The sequence below is a fragment of the Scyliorhinus canicula genome, chromosome 2 (assembly GCF_902713615.1).
Source record: "Scyliorhinus canicula chromosome 2, sScyCan1.1, whole genome shotgun sequence".
Lineage (NCBI taxonomy): Eukaryota > Metazoa > Chordata > Chondrichthyes > Carcharhiniformes > Scyliorhinidae > Scyliorhinus > Scyliorhinus canicula.
In genome coordinates this window covers 266,233,806-266,254,477 of record NC_052147.1, presented here as the reverse complement: position 1 = coordinate 266,254,477, position 20,672 = coordinate 266,233,806, and the positions used below count along the sequence as shown (strand labels likewise).

General features: G+C 47.4%; 1 protein-coding gene across 1 annotated transcript in view; it reads left to right on the top strand.

The window, feature by feature from the left end:
* Positions 1-20,672, top strand: part of epb41l5 (erythrocyte membrane protein band 4.1 like 5) — a 104,033-nt gene that overhangs the window by 80,421 nt on the left and 2,940 nt on the right. The window contains exons 18-21 of the mRNA XM_038790307.1: positions 4,121-4,188; positions 5,631-5,735; positions 8,874-8,976; positions 13,198-13,338. Coding sequence (XP_038646235.1) covers positions 4,121-4,188; positions 5,631-5,735; positions 8,874-8,976; positions 13,198-13,338 — 417 coding nt within the window. The remainder of the gene's footprint in view (positions 1-4,120; positions 4,189-5,630; positions 5,736-8,873; positions 8,977-13,197; positions 13,339-20,672) is intronic.

Below are 20,672 nucleotides of genomic sequence, written 5' to 3'. Positions count from 1 at the left end.
TCTCCCCCCCCCCCCCCCCCCCCCCCCCCCCCCCCCCTTGCTCCATGAACCCTGTTAGTTCCTTTGCCATTGCTGGCACCCTGTCCGTTTTCAAGCTTGACCAGTCCAAGCCAGGGTCAATGACTGTGTTAAAGTCCCCTCCCATGACCAACCTGTGCGGGTCCAGGTCTGGTATCTTCCCCAGAATCCTCTTATATAAACTCCACATCATCCCAATTTGGCGCATACACATTTACTAATACCACCTGCACCCCCTCCGGTTTCCCACTGACCATAATGTACCGACCTCCCACATCCGAAACTATTCTACCCGCCTCAAACACCACCCGCTTATTGATCAGGATCACGACCCCTCTCGTCTTTGAATCCAGTCCCGAGTGAAAGACCTGACTGACCCAGCCTTTCCTCAATCTAATCTGGTCAGTTACTCTAAGGGGAGTCTCCTGTAACATTACCACGTCCACCTTCTGTCCCCAAAGTTGCGCGAACACAGTGCCCTCTTCACCGGCCCATTTAATCCTCAAACATTCCAGGTGATCAGCCTAGTTTGGGGGGCTCATTCCCCCCCTCCCCCCCTCGCCGATCAGCCAGCCCCTTTTTTTGGCCCACCTCCAGCCCATGCTCCGCGCCTCCACCGGCCCGCCACCGGCAGCCTCCGCCCCCAATCTCCTCTCTGTCCCTTGGCTCAAGTCCCTCCCTCATCAGCAGAACATTCCCCCCCTCCCCCCCCCAGTAACAACACTCTGTAACCCCAGCCCTTTGATAAACCGAACATATGCACACCCCCCACTGCGCTTTCGTGAGCTAGCCCGCCCAGCTAGCTTGGTGGCCCCCATCCCTGGTGCCGGATAGTCTCCCACCTATTGTTCTCTCCCCACCCTCTCCTCCCCGCTCATACAAACACACTCCAATGTCCAACAATCCCCACACAATTGCCCAACAGAAAAACACCAAAATCTAAACAAGCACACCTCCATCCCCCAACAGTGCAAATTAAAACCCTAACTCACTCAGCTCTGCCACTGGCCCCAAATCAATGCAGAAGGCATTACAAACAGCTTCCACAAAATGAAAAACGAGAAACAATTTTTTAAAAGAACAGAGAAACAAAATGAAAAAAAAAACATGAATGTTGCAGCAAAGTTCAAAAGTTCTCAGTCCACCACCAGTCCTTTCCTTTTTACAAAGTCCAGCGCGTCCTCAGGCGACTCGAAATAAAAGTGCTGTTCCTCGTATGTGACCCAGAGACGGGCCGAATGCAACAGTCCGAACTTCACCTTTTTCTTAAAAAGGATCAACCTAATCTGGGGGGGGGGGGGGGATCTCCCGTTCACGGCTTCCTCCCGAGTGCTCTGTGAGCCCTGTCCACCTCCAAGGGCTGGGAGAATGCCCCATCCCCCAGCAGCTTCTCAAACGTATCTGCGATGTATGCCCCAGCGTCCGCTCCTTCGGACCCCTCCGGGAGCCCAACGATTCACTAGTTCCACCAGCGTGACCTATTCTCTAGGTCCTCCACCTTCTCCAGGAGCTGCTTCTGCTGGTCTCTCAGCATCCCCACCTCCAACTCCACCGCAGTTTGATGTTCCTCCGGCTCAGCCAGCGCCTTCTCCACCTGCTGGATTGCCCGATCTTGGGCGTCCAATCTAAGCTCCAACCGCTCAATCGACTCTTTTATCGGGTCCAAACAGTCCCGTTTCAGCTTCGCAAAGCCTTCCTGAATAACTTGCATCAGCTGCTCCATTGACCGCTGGGTCGATAAACCAGAGGTCCTGTCCTCCGTCATGCTGTCTCCTTCTGCAGCTTCAGCCCAAGCCTTCTCTGTTTCTGCCTTTCCGAGCACTTCTGGTCCTTCTCTCCATGCACCGATGTGGGAATTCAGTACACAATTGCCTCTGTCATAAGTTTTACAGTTCAAGTCTGGTAGGAAATCGGGGGAAAATGTCCAAAGGTCCGACCTGAGCGGGAGCCACCAAATGTGCGACTTACTCCTTCATAGCCACCACCGGAAGTCCAACAGTCTTCTATCTTAATATATTAAAGCAGTTAACAGTTGCATGTATTTAGGTTTACATATATTTTTAAGATCTTTCCTAGCTGCATTTATCTCACCTGGTAAGCTGACTGTGCCGGAATTGTAGCCCGTGGCTGGAATTTTCCAGCCCTTCCCACAGGCAGGGTCCTCCAGTCCCGTCGGAGTCCATGGACATTCAAATGGCTCGCCACATCCGTCACGGAGGAACCTATTGCGGTGAGGCTAGAATGTCCCAGTCCTTGTTTCTGCAGCTTGCTAATCTGATATCCACATCCATGATCTTGTGTAAAATCTAACTGAGCATTTTGATAGGCTGCGATGAATATAATGGACTGGGCCTTCTATGGATAGGAATTGCTGCCAACCAGTGAAGCTGGAAAGGCATTTGAGCCCAGGCGTTTCCTCTGGCTTCAGGATGGCGTTTTCGCTCCTCGGTCAGATGTTGTGGCTCATGTCCCATTCTAGGGTCAAAATCCAGGCCGGCCCTCCAGTGCCACACTCTGTGTGTTGGAGGTGCCACCTTTCAGATGAGATATTATGTCAAGGCCCCATCTGTCTTCTCGGGTGGATATTAAAGGTCCCGATGCATTATTCGAAGAAGAGCAGGGGAGTTGTCTTTGGTGTCCAAGCCAATACTTATTCCTTGACTTACATCACTAAGCCATTGGGATGTTGCTGTTTCAAGGTGGTGGGTCCTTGCAGCCTTTCTCCACAGTAAGCTTGGGAATCACAGTCCTTGTTTTGCAGCCTGTACACTCCATTTTCCTGGCGAGTCCCTGTTTCATCAGATTTAGCTTCTGCTCTGTGATCTGCCTTCAGGCCCTGGAATCCAACACCCACAGGCTTAAATTTTGTTTTTGTTTTTTTTTGGGTCAGTTTTGCATGGCCAATCCACCTACCCATCACATCTTTAGGTTTGTGGGGGTGAAACCCACGCAAACACTGGGAGAATGTGCAAACTCCAGACGGACGGTTACCCAGGGTGGGGATCGAACCTGGGACCTCGGCGCTGTGAGGTAGCAACGCTAACCACTGTGCCATCGTGTTGCCCTTCACCCACAGGCTTATTGGAGTGAGAGAAAGAGTTAGTTAGCTGGATCTACTTTGAAAAGGCTTGACAGCAATTTTCTGGAGAGGACTTGCTCGGATCTTTCACCTCCAATGCCAGAATCAAAAGTGAAACTAATATGGAACTGAAAAACATCCCAGAGGGATAATATCCAATCACCACCTGTTACTGGGCAGAACACAGCTTTTTGGGCCAATTCACGGGCCACCAGCCAATTCCGTCAAACAGAGTCTCAGCCAATCTCTGTCATTGGTGTCGGCCCACAACTTAAATCAGTTCAGCCTTCTGGATCCTTTGATTTGAATTAAAGGCACAGGTCATTGCTTTCTTCTGCTTGAATTAAAATAGCAGCCCACCTTAAAGACACATGTCCATAAATCATCCATGGATCAAAAATGTAATGGCAAAAATAAAAGAAAGGGGGAAGAAATGGAATAGACGAAGAATAAACAAGAAAGACCCTTACACTTTGGCCCATTGGAATGGTTATGACCAGGATTGCCCCAGTGCCGGCCCTACGCTGGTCACAGCTGTGGTCCCGGTGTGTGTGACTGGATTCCTAACTGTTGGGAACCTCTAACGTTCACCTAAATAAGCACTTCAGAGAAAATCACACTCCGAATTGGTCGAATTTATATGACTTGAAACTGGGGATCTTGATAAATTGGATTTAACATGCACTCCCTGTGTTGTGCACAGTCCAGTCAATCGGCGACATGTTGCAATGCATGTGAAGGAATCCGAATTGTTGATGTGTAAAATTGTGTGCAAGTCATATAAACCTGGACTGACTGGGAACTTTTGAATTAAGTGCTGGTGTAAAATGTTTTGTTCAAATTTTAATCTTAAAAATTTGATGTTTTTTTTCGGGGCAGGGCTGTAGATTTATGTAATTATATTAGAAGGACAGTGAGGTATGGTTCGAGGGGCTTATGTGCCATACACTCTCTCCCTGTTAATAATGTGTGGGTTATTGTTCTGATTCTTTCATAATAAGAGTTTTTCATTTTTCTTCCCAGGTGGCGCGAGATGATACCAGATGGAATGAAAATAACTCTAACCTGTTTGACACAGCCTTCAGCTGCAGGTCAGAACACAACTTTTTCACTGTAGAATTTTCATTTTGGGGGCCGTAATTAATTCCTTTCAGAATATCTTTTTTTTTTCCAATGCTCTTCCCAGCTTCCCCTGAGAATCCTGATTCACTCTGGGATATGGCCAGCATTTATTACCCATTGCCCTTAAAAGGTGGTGATGAGCTGGCTATTTGAACCACTGCTGCCCATGTGGCGTAGGTTACACCCACTAGGCTGTTAGGAATGGAGTTTCAATTTTTTGACCCAGTGACAGTGAAGGGACGGTGATATATTTCCACGCCAGGATAGCGTGTGACTTGGGGGGGGGGATCGTGAACGTGGCGATGTTCCCATGCATCTGCTGCCTTTGTCCTTCTCGGTGTTAGAGGTCACGGGTTTGCAAGGTGCTGCCTAAGGAGCCTTGGTAAGTTCCTGCAATGCATCTAGTAGACGGTACACACTGGTGCCACTGTGCATCGGTGGTGGAAGGAGTGAATGTTTATGGATTGGGTGCCAATCAAGTGGCCTGCTTTATTCTGGATGGTGTCGAGCTTCTAGAGTGCTGTTGGAACTGCACTCATCCAGACAAGTGGCCGATTATTCCATCACAATCCTGACTTGTGCCTTGAAAGTGGTGGACAGGCTTTGGGATAAGTTACTCCACCAAGCTCCCAGTTTCTGTTATCAAACAAAATTTGTCACGGAGTCACGTGAGATATAAAAGCCGGTGACAAAATTCTTGCTCAAAAGGGTAAAATAGAGAGTATCTTGAAAGAGAAGGGAGAGCTGGAAAGTCAGGTTTACAGAGGGAATTCTAGAGCTTGAGGTGATGGTAGCTGAAGACCTGACCGTCAGTGGTGAGTAATTGAAATTGCGGGAGGAGCAGAGATATCTCGGAGAACTGTGGGGCTGGAGCTGATTACAGAGACCTGGTAGGACAAGTCCACGGAGGACCTGAAAAGGAAGGAGAGGATGGGTCAGGGAGCCAATGTGGGTCACAGAGCAGAGGTGATGGGTTATAATTAATGTTCAAGACGGTCAATGTAGCAATGGCCAGTAGACTCTGTGACGATTGGAAAATGTTAGGAAAATTGGATTATTGGGCAATTTAAGGGTTGAAAACCTGGGGTTAGATTGTGTTGGTTTAAAAAGAATTGAGTCCACAATTCTCCCACAGTTGATGGATTGAGATCTGTATGTTTGTTTTCATGTTGTTTAATGGGAAATTGAATAGTAGTGTTTAAGGTGTAAACTGTAAGCTGTTATATTAAAGCTTTGTTTTAAAATTACTCGAGCCCTATTTCGTCATGCAATTACAGTCTTTCAAGTAAACTATACATTGGGGTTTCGGTCCTGTATCCTAGCCACTGTTGGGGTCTGGTCTGCGATCGTAATAACTCCTATATCTGATGGTAGTACATTGTGATCATGCTATCGTTTATATTTTAAACAGGGGATCAAGAGCCACAGACACCATTTTATTGACTAGTAACATCCCAGAGAGACAAGGTTCCTGGGGTCCAGTGAAACCCAATCCAGTCAGCACTCCGTTCAATCTGTAAGTACTTTTAGGGTAAAACCTTTGCTGCAATGCAGTTGAGGGTCAAACATTTGTGAAGGGGGTAAGTGGTTCGACACGATGACAAAATAATTAACTGGAATAGGCTAGCAGCGAAAGCTAGACAACGATCCCAAGGTTGTGGTCTTAGTCCACTTTCCTTCCTGCCCTGCCCCCCCAGCCCTCCATAACCCTTTGCTCCCCTGTCAATCCAAAATCAGTCCCACTTGGTCTTTGAATATAATCAATGACACAGTCACTGCAGAAGAGAATTTCACAGATTAAAGACCCCCCTGAGAGTGAGCAGGAGGGATTCTCCTCATGTCAGTCTGAAATGGGAGACCCCTCTTGATTAAACCATGTCCCCTCCCCCAGACGAAGAAACATCCCAAGTGTGCCTACTCTCCGCAAAGTAATTAATATTTATCCACGTACTCAGCACTCTTATCTGACTTTCTTATTGTGGCATCCCACTTCCGGACACACAGATGGTTAAGATTGAGGCTCCAAACTGCCCATGACCCACCGCTGCCGGGATTATTTAACCGTAGGCAGCCTCCACCATACCCGGGGATCTATTTTCCTGCTTGTTATCGTTGTCGTACTTCTGGATTGGAATGCTTTTGTGAAGATCATTTGCCTCTCGCCTGGTGGTCGGACCTGTTCAGCTGATACATCGGTTATGCTTACATGGATGTGGGATAAAATGTTGGGGACAGCCGAGGAGAGTGGGCAAAGAAGTGGCAGATGGAATACAATGTAGAAAAGTGTGAGGTTATGCACTTTGGAAGGAGGAATTTAGGCAGAGACTATTTTCTAAACGGGAAAGGGCTTCGGAAATCAGAAGCACCAAGGGACTTCGGAGTCCTAGTTCAAGATTCTCTTGAGGTTAACGTGCAGTTTCAGTTGGCAGTAAGGAAGGCAAATGCAATGATAGCATACATGTCGAGAGGGCTAGAATACAAGAGCAGGGATATACTGTTGAGGCTGTAAAAGACTCTGGTCAGACCCCATTTGGAATAGTGTCAGCAATTTTGGGCCCCATATCTAAGAAAGGATGTGCTGGCCTTGGAGAGTGTCCAGAGGAGGTTCACAAGAATGATCCCTGGATGAAGGACTTGGTGTATGAGGAGTGGTTAAGGACTCTGGGTCTGTACTCGATAGATTTTAAAAGGATGATGGGGGAATCTCATTGAAACTTGCAGGATACTGAGAGAGCTAGATAGACTGAACGTGGAGAGGATGTTTCCACTATGCATGGCATGGTAGCACAGTGGTTAATACTGTTGCGTCACGGTGCCAGGCTCCTAGGTTCGATTCCCGGCTTGGGTTACTGTCACGTTCTCCCCGTGTCTACGTGGGATTCCTCCGGGTGCTCTGGTTACCTCCCACAGTCCTGAAAGATGTGCTGTTAGGTAATTTGGACATTCTGAATTCTCCCTCTGTGTACCTGAACAGGCGCTGGAATGTGGCGCCTAGGGGCTTTTCACAGTAACTTCATTGCAGTGTTAATGTAAGCCTACTTGTGACAGTGAAAATTATTGTATGTTATTTATAGTAGGAAAAAATAGAACCTGGGGGCACAGCCTCAGACTGAAGGGACAATCCTTTAAAACAGAGATGAGGAGGAATTTCTTCAGCCAGAGGGTGGTGAATCTGTGGAACTCTTTGCCACAGAAGGCTGTGGAGGCCAAATCACTGAGTGTTTTTAAGACAGAGATAGATAGGTTTTTGATTAATAAGGGGATCAGAGAGAATTGGGATAAGAAACATATCAGCCATGATTGAATGGTGGAGAAGACGCGATGGGCCGTGTGGCCTAATTCTGCTCCTATGTCTTTGGTCTTGTGGATGGTGTTGAGGTTGGGGGGGAGGGGGTAGTGAGAGACGAGAGGGGTTGGGGAGAGTGGAGGCAGGAGAGAAGACCAGAGTCGGAATTTATTTGACACAGCAAAGAATGGGGAAAGAGTTTTATTCAGCAATTGACAAAATGTTTTTGATCATCCATCTGAGGGAACAAATGTTTATGGGGCTTTGTGCAATTGGGAATGTAGCGAATGAGTTAATGGAGTTAAAATGTTGACCTTTTGGGGGAGGGGTATGGCAGGTTTAGAGGCCTGGTGCAGGCTATAGGATAGTCACCCTGATTTAATAAACCTGAATGAACGCAATTTTCTTCAAGATGCCCAACATTTTGATGAACGGTTGGTTTATTGCAGAATCATCATGCCAGCATAAGCCAGATTGTAATGATGACATAAATACAATGTCATAATTCACAACAGAGTTAGAGAGGATCATTAAAACCAGAATAAAGTATAAAATGATGTATTGCACTATTGGGAACGTTTCAGTGTAGAAATAGTTACAATACGCTGCAAAATGCAGGTCCGCTAAATTTAGGGAACAGAAGTGAAAGATCTGCCGCACTCCACATTTTGTAATAAAGTCCATAGATCATTGAAACATAGAAAATAGGAGCAGGAGGAGGCCATTCGGCCCTTTGAGCCTGCTCCGTCCTTCAATATGATCATGGCTGATACTCTATTTCAACCCCATACCCCAGCTCTCTCCCCGTACTCCTTGACACCCTTAGTGTCTAGAAACTTGTCTATTTCCTTCTTCAATATATTCAGCCTCCAAAGCCTTCTTTGATAGAGAATTCCACAGGGTCACCATGTTCTGAATGAACAAATTTCATCTCATCTCGGTCCTGAATGGCCTGCCCCATGTCCTGAGACCGTGACCCCTTGTTCTTGACCACCCCCAGCCACAGGAAACAACATCCAGTCTGCTCCGCCCTGACAGAGTTTTATCCATTACAGTGAGATCCCCTCTAATTCTTCTAAAGTCCAGTGAATACAGGCCAATCGAGCTAATCTCTCCTCTTCCGACAATCCATGCCATCCCAGGCATCTGGTTGGTGGACCTCCGCTGCCCTCCCTCCATGGCAAGTATATCCTTTCATGGACTAGGAGACCAAAGCTGCAACACTACTCCAGATGTAATCTCACCAAGGCCTTGTCAGGTTGAGTTCATTTACATACTATTTATGTATTTTATAAAGCCAGAGATTGTCCTGGCTCTTTTGAGTTGTCAATCTGTCAAAATCTCTGCATTCTTTGTCTATTTTTCCAGTGATGATCTGAATGAGAAGGAGATGGCACCATATTCTCAAATTCCAAAGCTCTCTTTGTCTTCAGCACCCACAGAGCCGCCCAGTGACCTTCCGGCTCTGAAGGTAAGCAGGAAAGATCAAACAAAATCTCCAGCATCTTTTGCATTCCCAAACCATTTTCACACCCAATTATGCCCCGTTTCTAAGTGTAGTCACTGTTGCTATGTGAGAGAATTTGGCAAGTGACCCGTTCGCAGAAGTAGCAACGTGACAATAGCTGAACAATCTGTTTTGATGACATCAGTTGAGATACATTGTACACAGATGCATTGCCTGCCTCCATGTCGCATTAGCCGATTTGCTGAGGAAATTCTCATCCATATTTTGTCACCCTCAGCCTTGACTTCCTATGGATTTCTGGTCAGTCTTCCGCCTCTATACATTTCATAAGACCGTAAGACATAGGTGCAGAATTAGGCTATTCGGCCCATCGAGTCTGCTCCACTATAACCAAGCCCAAACTTGTAAATAGTAGGAATTCAACCGGATGGTTATTCTATCCTGTCTTCCGAACGTCCCTCTCATGTAGGGGCTGTTTAGCACACTGGGCTAAATCGCTGGCTTTGAAAGCAGACCAAGCAGGCCCGCAGCACGGTTCGATTCCCGTAACAGCCTCCCCGAACAGGCGCCGGAATGTGGCGACTAGGGGCTTTTCGCAGTAATTTCATTTGAAGCCTACTCGTGACAATAAGCGATTTTCATTTCATTTAATGTGCACCACACGTCTCTGGAACAGAATTGAGTGAAATTTCTAACTTGTTGTTCTTTCCCTTTCTCTAACGTAGGGCTAATTGTGCTCCTTTTCACTTCACCTGAATATAAGTTAACTTAGCGAGCGCTTTCTGCCTCATTCGGGCTCCGTCCTGGATCTCCCATCACCAAGTGGCAGATACTGAATCTGGCATTCTATCACTTTGTTGCCTTGCTTGCCACAGGCTTTGAACACATTTGCTTGTTGGCCAACTTGCCTTGCGAGCTCTGCTGAACTATAGTATCCTTTGCATGTCTCGGCCGAGTTTGGATGTGTCTATTCCTGATTACACCTAACCCCTTATCTGTTCTGGCCCATTTGTAGATGATGCCTCTCAAGACCTAATGGGTGGGTCATTGGGTAAAATTACTTCAGTTGTCAGTCGCTGAATTTTCCAATGGTACTTTCACCCATTGGCATGTTTGTTGAGAACAGGATTACTCGTCACTCCAGTTCTCTTGATCCTGTGATTTGTGGCAACTTTCATTGGTGACCTACCTCAGAGGGCATGAAGTGTAGCCTTACCGTTTAGGACAGCAGAATCTGCAGAGATTTATATTCATCTCAGATCAGAAATCTTCCCAATCATCATGATGTGGCGGAGCTCCTCACCACGTGGGTGTGGTGTTGCATAATCGCTGCTTGTTGCCAATTCATTTCGCCACAAGAGGGCAATAGAGTCATCCAGAAATGATCAGCTCACATGCCTGGAGCTACGTGCCTCTGTGACGACCAAACCATTGTCCTGGTAACATTTGACTGTTTTGTTGGACCCTATTGGAGTCGAATTCTACAGATGCCCGGTGATTTCTGGTAACAAGAGTTGCCAGGTCAGCACCCTGGGAATCCCGCAGCGAGTAACTTACCCCCTGACTCCGCAGAGCCTGTCCAGCATCTACAAGGCACAAGTCAGGAGTGTGAGGGAATACCCTCCACCTGTTTTGAATACATGCAGTTCTAACACCTGAAGCTCGCCGTCATCTCGGGCAAAACATTGGCACCCCATCCACCACCTTAAACGTTAACTCCCTCCACCGCCCATTGCAGCAACGTGTATGGTTTACAAACTCAACTCCCCAATGCTCCTTCGACAGCACCTTCCAAACCTGCGACGAGGGCAATGGGAGAATGGGAATGCTCCTGTCTGCAAGTTCCCCGTCGTGCCACACACCATTCTGACTTGGAATGAATCGCTGTTCCTTCACTGCCGTGAAGTCACAGAAATGCCCAGGGACAAAACATATTGCCGGCAGCACCATGGGCGTACCTACACCAGGTGGACTGCAGCAGTTCAAGAAGGCAGCTCTTCACCAGCTTCTCCTGCGCAATTGGGGCTGGGCAATAAATGTTGGCCGAGCCAGTGATACTCTCATACCATGCAGTAAAAAAAAACTCATTGACTGTCTTCATGGAGATTTCATCACATTACCACCTTCCCCCAACAGCCCCACACCGCCAAACAACTTTAAAAAAAACTTCTTGTCAATATATTTACAATCAATATCAACCAGTATTCAAAGGAAATGAAAATGCAGAGCAGCCCAATGAATTTTCCTGGGTGCATGTAGCAATGTCCATGAGGATTGATTTTTAATTCCTGGAGAGTCCAGTGCAATGCCAAAGGATTTGAAACCATACCCAGTACTATGCCTGTGTTTTAATTCTTCATGTCTGAGCCTGGACAAGTACCTGGCTGGTAGTTACAGCATTTAATAATCTTTATTGTCACAAGTAGGCTTACATCAATACTGCAAAATGAAGTTACTGTCGCCAAATTTCGGCACCTGTTCGGGTACACAGAGGGAGAATTCAGAATATCCTATTCACCTAACAACACGTCTTTCGGGACTTGTGGGAGAAAACTGGAGCACCCGGAGGAAACCCATGCAGACACGGGGGGAATGTGCAGACTCCAAACGGACAGTGACCCAAGCAGGAATCGAACCCAGGACCCTGGAGCTGTGAAGCAACAGTGCTAACCACTGTGCTATCCACCCTCCTGGATTATGATCAAGAGCAGAGAACTTGCTAGCTTTTATTTATCTCTCTGCAACCCTCCCCCCACACCTCCTGCCCTCCTAACCTGAGCTACAGAAACCTGTCTTAAGCCTCTGCACAAAACTCAGTAACTTTTTAAATGCTCTCTGAAGTTCGAAAATTGTTGGCCCTCAGTTGGACCTGCCACTGTTCTGTGGTGAATGAGCTCCCTCTGCTGGAACAGTCTTGAGATTGCGATTTCAAATCAAACGTTACATCGTGCAAATTTGTGAGCTGATTGCATTTGTTTCTTGAATTGATATTCAACTTTAAACATTTCTTTGGGCATAGCGTGCTAAAGGATAAAACGCAGACATGCAAATCCGTTGTTGTGCTGTGCCTCCCACAGGCTGACTTGGGAACAATTTTTATTTCTATAAAAGGTGAGGTAAAGTCGCGATAGTTCCAGATGGCCATAGGCTGATTTCCCCTTTGAGGAGGGGGGGAAAGAGCTGGCTGGCGGTGATTTAATCTGAGGATCACCACACCTCAGGCGAGGGGCAAGGCTGGAGGGGTGGGGCCTTCATGGATTACCGCAGCCGGCACGGGATTATTCATAACCTTGAATGTGGTAGAAATGTCCCATGTTACCTCCTGGGGATGATTGTCAAACCTGAATTCCATGAATGAGCCCCGTGGTGAGATTCTAGGGCAGGTGACCAAAAGCTTGGTTGAGGTATAGTTTCAGGACAGTCTTAAAGGAGGACAAGTTTGAGGGAGGAATTTCAGAGCTTGGAGCTGAAGAGACATGACTACCAGGGAAACAGTGGTGTAGTGGTATTGTCTCTGGACAAGTGATCCAGAGGTCCATGGTAATTCTCTGGGGACCCGGTTCGAATCCCACGATGGTAGATGGTGAAATTTGAATTCAATAAAAATCTGGCATTAAACATTCAGTGATGCTCATGAACATTGTCGATTGTCGTAAAAGCCCATCTGGTTCACTAATGTCCTTCAGGGAAGGAATTCTGCCGTCCTTACCTGGTGTGGCCTATGTGTAACTCCAGATCCACAGCAATGTGGTTGACACTTCAATGCCCTCTGAAATGACCTAGCAAACCACTCCGTTCAAGGGCAATTAGGGATGGGCAACAAATGCTGGTAATGCCCACATCCCATGAACGAATTTTTAGAATAAAAAGGGATAGTGATTAAAATTGTGCAAGTAGAGGACTTGGAGAGCTGGCCAAAGTTCGAGATCAGGAGGGAACGAGGGCATGGAGCAATTTTAAAAGTAAGGCCCAGGGGCCTGTAAGTAGATGAGTGTCAGGGATGATGGGGGAATGGAACTTGGTACCTGTTAGGCCATAAGACAGAGGAGCATGAGTCGGCCACTCGACCCATCGAGTCTGCTCCACCATTCAATTAGATCATTACTGGTACAATATGGTAATCCTCAACTCCACTTTGCTGCTTTGTCCCTGTCACCCTCGATTGCATAGCTGATTAAAAACAATCGACAATGTTCATGACCATCATTGGATGTTTAATTCCAGATTTTTATTGAATTCAAATTTCACCATCTACCACCATGGGATTCTAACCGGGTCCCCAGAGATATCTCCGCCTTGAACATTCTTAACAAGCCAGCCTCCACAGGCCTTTGCGGTAAAGAATTCCGAGGATTCACTACCCTCTGAGAGAAGAAATTCCTCCACGTCTCTGTCTTAAATGGCCGACCACATGAAAATGAAAAATGAAATGAAAATCGCTTATTGTCACAAGTAGGATTCAAATGAAGACATTCCGGCACCTGTTTGGGGAGGCTGGTACGGGAATTGAACCCATGCTGCTGGCCTGCCTTGGTCTGCTTTAAAAACCAGCTATTTAGCCCTGTGCTAAACCAGCCCCAGTTACTCTCCTCTCAGCATCAACCCTGTCAAGGTCTCTGAGAATCTTGTATGTCTCAATAAGGTCACTTCTGATTATTCTAAACTCCAATGAGCACAGACCCAACTTACTCAATCTCTCCTCAGGAGAAAATCCCTCTATTCACAACTTTGCGAACCTTCTCTAGAATGCCTCCAATGCCAGTGTACTTCTCATTTGATAACGGTACCAGAATTGTTCAGGGCATTGCAGGTGTGGTTTAACTAGTGCCTTGTATAGTTTTAGCAGGACTTCCCAGTTTTTATACTCCATTCCCTTTGAAATAAAGGCCATTGTTACATTTGCCTTCTCGATTACTTGCTGGACTTGATGCTATCTTTTTGTGATTTAAGCACGAGACACCCTCTGCGCTGCAGTTTTCTCCAGTCTTTCTCTATTTAAATAATAGGGTAGAGAGAGTGGAGCCCAGTTTAGAAGGTGCGAGGTGGCAGCTACCAGCGTTGGGACAATAGCGTCCAGAGATAATCGAGGCAAGGACGAGGAAATAAGGGGGTCGTTCATTTAACACAGTGGTGAGGAAAAACATCGTCCCTCTGAGGGTTGTGAGTCTCTGGGACTCTGCTACCACTGCCTTTTGAGGAACATAAGAACAGAAGAACTAGGAGCAGGAGTAGGCCATCTGGCCCCTCGAGCCTGCTCCGCCATTCAATGGGATCATGGCTGATCTTTCGTGGACTCAGCTCCACTTTCTGGCCCGAACACCATAACCCGTAATCCATCAAAAAACTATCTATCTTTATCTTAAAAACATTTAATGAAGGAGCCTCAACTGCTTCACTGGGCAAGGAATTCCATAGATTCACAACCCTTTGGGTGAAGAAGTTCCTCCGAAACTCAGTCCTAAATCTACTTCCCCTTATTTTGAGGCTATGCCCCCGAGTTCTGCTTTCACCCGCCAGTGGAAATAACCTGCCATCATCTATCCTATCTATTCCCTTCATAATTTTATGTGTTTCTATAAGGTCCCCCCCCCCCCCCCCCCACATCCTTCTAAATTCCAACAGTCCCAGTCTACTCAACCTCTCCTCGTAATCCAACCCCTTCAGCTCCGGGATTAACCTAGTGATTCTCCTCTGCACACCCTCCAGCGCCAGTACGTCCTTTCTCAGGTAAGGAGACCAAAACTGAACACACTACTCCAGGTGTGGCCTCACGAACACCTTATCCAATTGCAGCATAACCTCCCTAGTCTTAAACTCCATCCCTCTAGCAATGAAGGACAACATTCAATTTGCCTTCTTAAGAATAGAGTCTTTGAATATTTTTAAGGCAGAGCTAGATAGATTGTTGGTTAACAAGGGGGTGAAAGATTATCGGGGGTCAGCAGGAATGTGGGGTTGAGGTTACAATCAGATCAGCCATGATCCTATTGAATGGCGCGGCAAGCTCGAGGGGCCGAGTGGCCGCCTGCTCCGCCATTCAATAAGATCAGGGCTGATCTGCTTGTGGCCTACTCCTGCTTCTAATTCAGATGTTTGTACGATTTCAGAGGCAGGGATGGACTCGGAGCATTGCAAGATGGGACTAATAAACTTAGTAACAATATGAATGTAGCGATTCCTGAGCCATCAACATGTTCACCATCCTGACTTAACAATGTCGCCGTTCCTTCACTGTCACTGTGTTAAACTCCTGCCCCACATGGACTGCAGCGGTTCAAGAAGGTGGCTCATCATCTCCTTCTCCAGGGCGATTAGGGATGGGCAACAAATGCTAGCTTAGCCAGTGATGTCCACAATCCCCCACCCACCCCTGTAAATGAATAAGAGAAAACTACCCCCTTGTCGGTCCAGGAAACTAGAAGCAATGTCCACACCTTATTGAAGAATTTTTACAAAGCTGAGCTATCTTGAGTAACATTTTATTCTGCACTCATTCTGAAGGTACCACTTTCAGATCCGGAACGTTCCATGGTTGCTAGGTGCCTCTGAGTACCTGGAAGGGGTTGTGTGTATTTATGGGCGGGACTGTGTGTGTGTGTGTGTTTGTGGGCGGGGCTGAGTGTGGGCGGGGTTGTTTGTGGGCAGGGCTGTGTTATTATGGACAGGCTATGTGACAGACCGGGGATTCATTGAACCTGATGCTGTTAAAATGGAAAAGGAGACCATTCTGATTTGCTTTAGTCATGAGAGGTTTTTCCATAATATTGGGGGTTGCCTCGCTAAGACGTACCAGTGAAATCCTCGCAGTTCTTGCGTGTGATTGACCTTTCTGTGCTGGTGTAACAGATGAGCAAGAGCCTCCCGTTTGAATCCAGGCCAGATTTGCATCGCCCAGCTCTCCCGCTTTGCCATTTGATTGGTAACTTATCTCTGCAAGTAGAGCGGGCGGCATGGTGGCACGGTGGTTCGCACTGTTGCCTCACAGCGCCAGGTGCGATTCTGACCTCGGGTGTCTGTGTGGAATTTACACTTTCTCTCCGTGTCTGCGTGGGTTTCAACCGGGTGCTCCGGTTTCCTCCCACAGTCCAGAGATGTGCAGTTTAGGTGAATTGGCCGTGCTGAATTGTCCAAAAGGTTAGGTGGGATTACGGGGCTAGGAGTGGGGGATGGGCCTAGGTAGGGCACTCTATCAGAGCAAGGGCCAGTGCGGATTTGCTGGGCTTAATGGACTCCTTCTGTACTGTAGGAATTCCATAAGTAGGTCCCACACATTATATGCTCATCAGTCTATTAGAAGTGCAGCTATTGGAAAGGCAGGTTTGGGGGGAGTGGGGAAGCGTCTGCAGTATGGTGATTTGTGGTGATTGCCCCTTCGAGGACAACACAGCAACGTAAGGGTCACCTGTCTTGGAGGACCAGTTGAGACTCGGAGTGGGGGGGGGAAGAGTCCTCTCTCTCTCTCGCAAAGACACCTGTTGGGACCGAGGTGCAACCATGAGGCTGCTGAACAATTCTTATTAATCCTGTTTGTTTTCTCTAATAGGGTCTCTGAAAGTGCATCGTTACACTCAGTTTGCACAGTTTTCTCAGTCCCTAGCCCTTCTCGGATTTCAAGGCAATCGCACTATCCCAAGGCAAGGTCACGGTGTTCCTTAGCGTAGAATCAGGGCAGTGTTAACCAGTGACTCATTGTCAGAATCAAAACCGGTTAAAACAAGCTGGACTTTTTTTTTTGACTGATCTGTGCATGTCAATCAGCCAAGTGATCAGACTGGGAAATGTTTTGTTTCTGGTTTCAACGTATCAGCTTTTCTTCCGTTATCTGACAGTCCCACCTGGCAAATATTTCACTGCGCTGTCGGTGAAGGCAGCTGCCAGGTATTTACATCAACATAGATTCCTGACTTTCTCCCCTCCCCTACCGCCCACCGTTTCCACTCAGCGTAACAGAACCTCATAAGCTGCCTTCATCTATTGAATACCTTAAAATGGAGGTTGAAAAATCAAGTTCCCGGGCACCCATCCATACGATTCAAACCTTGGACCAGAAGACATAGGAGCAGAATTAGGCCACTCGGCCCATCGAGTCTGCTCCGCCATTCAATCACGGCTGATATTTTTCTCATCCCCATTCTCCTGCCTTCTCCCCATAACTCCTGATCTCCTTATTAATCAACCCTGGGTTGTGTCAGCCCTCCTTATTCTCCTTCAGGAGTGTTCAATCTCTCCATGGGTCACGTGGATTTGTGGGGCATTTCAGTCCGCGTGACTGGAACATTTAAATCCAAATTAATCACCGGAATATGGCAAGTGGATCCCATCGGACCGATCTCGGCTCTAGGCTGTCCTCTCCAATAGGGCAACATGAAGATTGGGAAATACGATGGAACTGAGTTGTTAGTGACCCGGAGGTAATAGTGTTGTATGGTGACTGTGCACTCACACCCTGTGCAGGCACTTTGTTTAAACTCCCCAACGCTTACCTCTGAACTTTTAGCCCTGAAAATATGATTTCAGTTTTTTGCTTTGAAATCTCATCCCTTTCTGTCAGCTCAGCCTTTGTGATTGAACACGATTGTTGTTCATTTCTTCTAAAATTACATTCTCCACACGACATTGTCTAGGGTAACAATGTAATTTTGGATAATCTGGAGTCACTGGCTTGCTCCCTCGGCGTGACACTTAATGATTTTAAATATATATACAGCACAGCTCCTGTTGATATTTTTAACATGTACAATCTGTAATTCTGATCAATTAAAGGGCTCGTTAATTGCTCTGTCATTACTCTTTGATCTCCCGCAGACACTAACTCTGAGACGCTCTGACGCCCCAGCCGAACTCTCTATCTGTTGTTATCTGAGTGGCTGGCTGCCTCAAGAGCCAGTCTCAAATTTATTCCGTGCAAAGTGATGTCATGAGGCGCTACATAAGTACATGTTGCCTTAATTTCACCAATTTTAAAAGGGAGACAGTGGCGTTGTGGTAATGTCACTGGACTAGTGGTCCAGAGGCTCAGACTAAAGCCCTGGGGACATGGGTTCAAATCCCACCGTGGCAGCTGGTAAATTCAATGAATGAACCTTGAATTGAAAGTGGCCATCGGTAATCACGGATTATCGTAAAACACAATTAGAGAAGGAAATCAACCCTCCTGACTCCAGATTCTGAGCAATTCTGGCAACTGTCTTCTGCGAGAGTCTAGCAGGCCACTTGGTTCCCGTGAAAGAATAAAGAAACTGCAATAAGCTTTGATGTTGAGCATTGATGAATGATCTTTAACATAAAATTAATAAAGAGTTGCTGTTGCTACACGTTGCACGTAGCAATACTGTTGAGATTCTGCAAAGCAGTTTATCATTTGTACAGTGGAGGTTGTTTACACTGTCACCACAGGTGGTGTGGAGGAATTCATATCCAGCCCTTAACTCACTGCACAGAATCGTAGACCATTAATTATTTATATTTTTGGAGGTTGTGTCTCGTGGGATTGTAATGGATTCAACCGGTCGTGCCCCTGCACCTTAGTTGACTCTTGGCATATGTTGATTTGCAGCGTTGTTTTAATGTATAGATTTTAGTAATCTGACTCACTTGTTCCTGGTGTTAGGTGCAGACACGTGGTGGGGGGTGGGGGGGGGGGGGGGACGCTATATATTAAATAGTCAACAGTTGAGAAACAGGACTTTCGGCCTAACTGGTCTGTGCTTCTCCAAACCCTCATCATCTAAACTACTTCTTAGTTTTCTCTTATGTATTTACATGACTTCCTCCAATACCATCTATGCTGTTCACCGCAACCTCTCCCATTGCGATGGTGAATTCTTCCCGAATCTCTAACTAAACTATTCGGCGGCTATCTTACATTCACGACCGCTAGTTTTTGTCTCTCCCATCCCCCCCCCCCCCCCCCCCCCCCCCCCCACCACTTCCAAAGTGCAAATATTTTCTCTGTCTAACCTTTCAAACTGCTTCATAATTTTGTTGATGTTGTTTAAACCCCAAGCCCAGCCTCCCCTCCAGCAGAGGAAAGACCCAACCTATTTTGCCATGCGTGAGGAATATATTGTCTCCATTCTGGCATCAATCATTCATGTACATTTTTATTTTTGCATCAAGTTCCACTTCCTCGACATCATTTCTGTTTTAAGAATATGGAGACTGGAATGATGCACAGCGACGCTCTCGAATTTGAAAGTCTCAGTAGCTTTTTGGTCGCGCGAGTTCAAATCTTCGAATCATAGAATCATCACGGTGCAGAAGGAGGCCATTCAGCCCACCGGGTCTGCACCGACCCTCTGAAAGAGCACCCCCCCCCCCCCCCCCAGGCCCCCTCTCCGTAACCCTGTAACCCCAATTACCCTTGGACACTAGCAATTTAGCGTGGCCAATCTGCCTAACCTCACAGCTTTGGACTGTGTGAGGAAAGCGAAGCATCCGGAGGAAACCCACGCAGACACAGGGAGAAGGTATAAGCTCCAAACGTGAAAGCTTCTTGGCTGAAGAAGTGTTTCCTGATGCCCCACCTTTCCTGCAATAACTCAGCCACGCACCAGTTTTAAACCCTCAAATTGCACATTGCCATCTGAGACCTCATCTGCAGACTCTTTGAAAGGTGGAGTTTAAAATGTATAGTACACAGCCGAGCACCCCGAATCATCAAATCAAATTATTTTTGAAATCTTTTTATTGGCATTTCTCATATTTAGAAACAGTTGTGTGTGTGTGTGTGTGTGTGTGTGTGTGTGTGTGTGTGATATATATATATATATGGTTTCTCGCCCGCGCTAATTTCCTTTATTATACAGAGAGGTTTATTTTGTCCTTCGTTTCACTGACCCCATGTGCATTTCGTTGCCCTCTGGATCGGTCTATGGTTTCTACCCCTTCCCTGTTGTCTCCCTCCCCCCTTCCCCGCTGGCTTCGGCTGTGCTTTTCTTTTATTTTCAGGACAGAATGGGGAAGAAAATGGGGGGGTTGCACCCCCCCACCCCCCCCCCCCACCCCACCATCTCTCGTGTCCCCCCCCCCCCCCCCCCCCCGGCTTGCGCAGTCTTTTGGTACCACATGTATCTTGTTTTTTTTTTAACATTCTTATTGACTTACTCCTCATTGCTGACCTCGAACAGGTTTTGGAACAGACCGATAAACTGTCCCCGAGTATCCAGGAAGCCTTCCTCTGACCCTCGGGTGGCGTGCTTATTTTCTCCTCCAGGTGGAGAGATTCCGAGAGGTCAGCGAGCCAGTCTGCAGCTGTGGGCGAGGCTGCCGATCGCCGGCCGAGGAGGATTCTCCGGCGTGCGATTAGGGAAGCGTTGGCCCCCTTCCCCATGTGTAACTCTGGCTGCTCCAATACCCCGAAGATTGCCACTATTGGGCATGGCTTCACCCTCACCCCCACAGCCTTGGACATTGCCTCGGAGAAGGCTGTCCAGAACCCAGCAAGCTTGGGGCAAAGTGGGGGGAGGAAGGGGGGGGGGGAGAGGAGAGGAAGGGGGGGGGGGGGGAAGAGGAGAGGAAGGAGGGGGGGGGAGAGGAGAGGAGAGGAAGGAGGGGGGGGGGAGAGGAGAGGAGAGGAAGGAGGGGGGGAGAGGAGAGGAGAGGAAGGAGGGGGGAGAGGAGAGGAAGAGGGGGGAGAGGAGAGGGGAAGGGGGAGAGGAGAGGAGGAAGGGGGGAGAGGAGAGGAAGAAGGGGGAGAG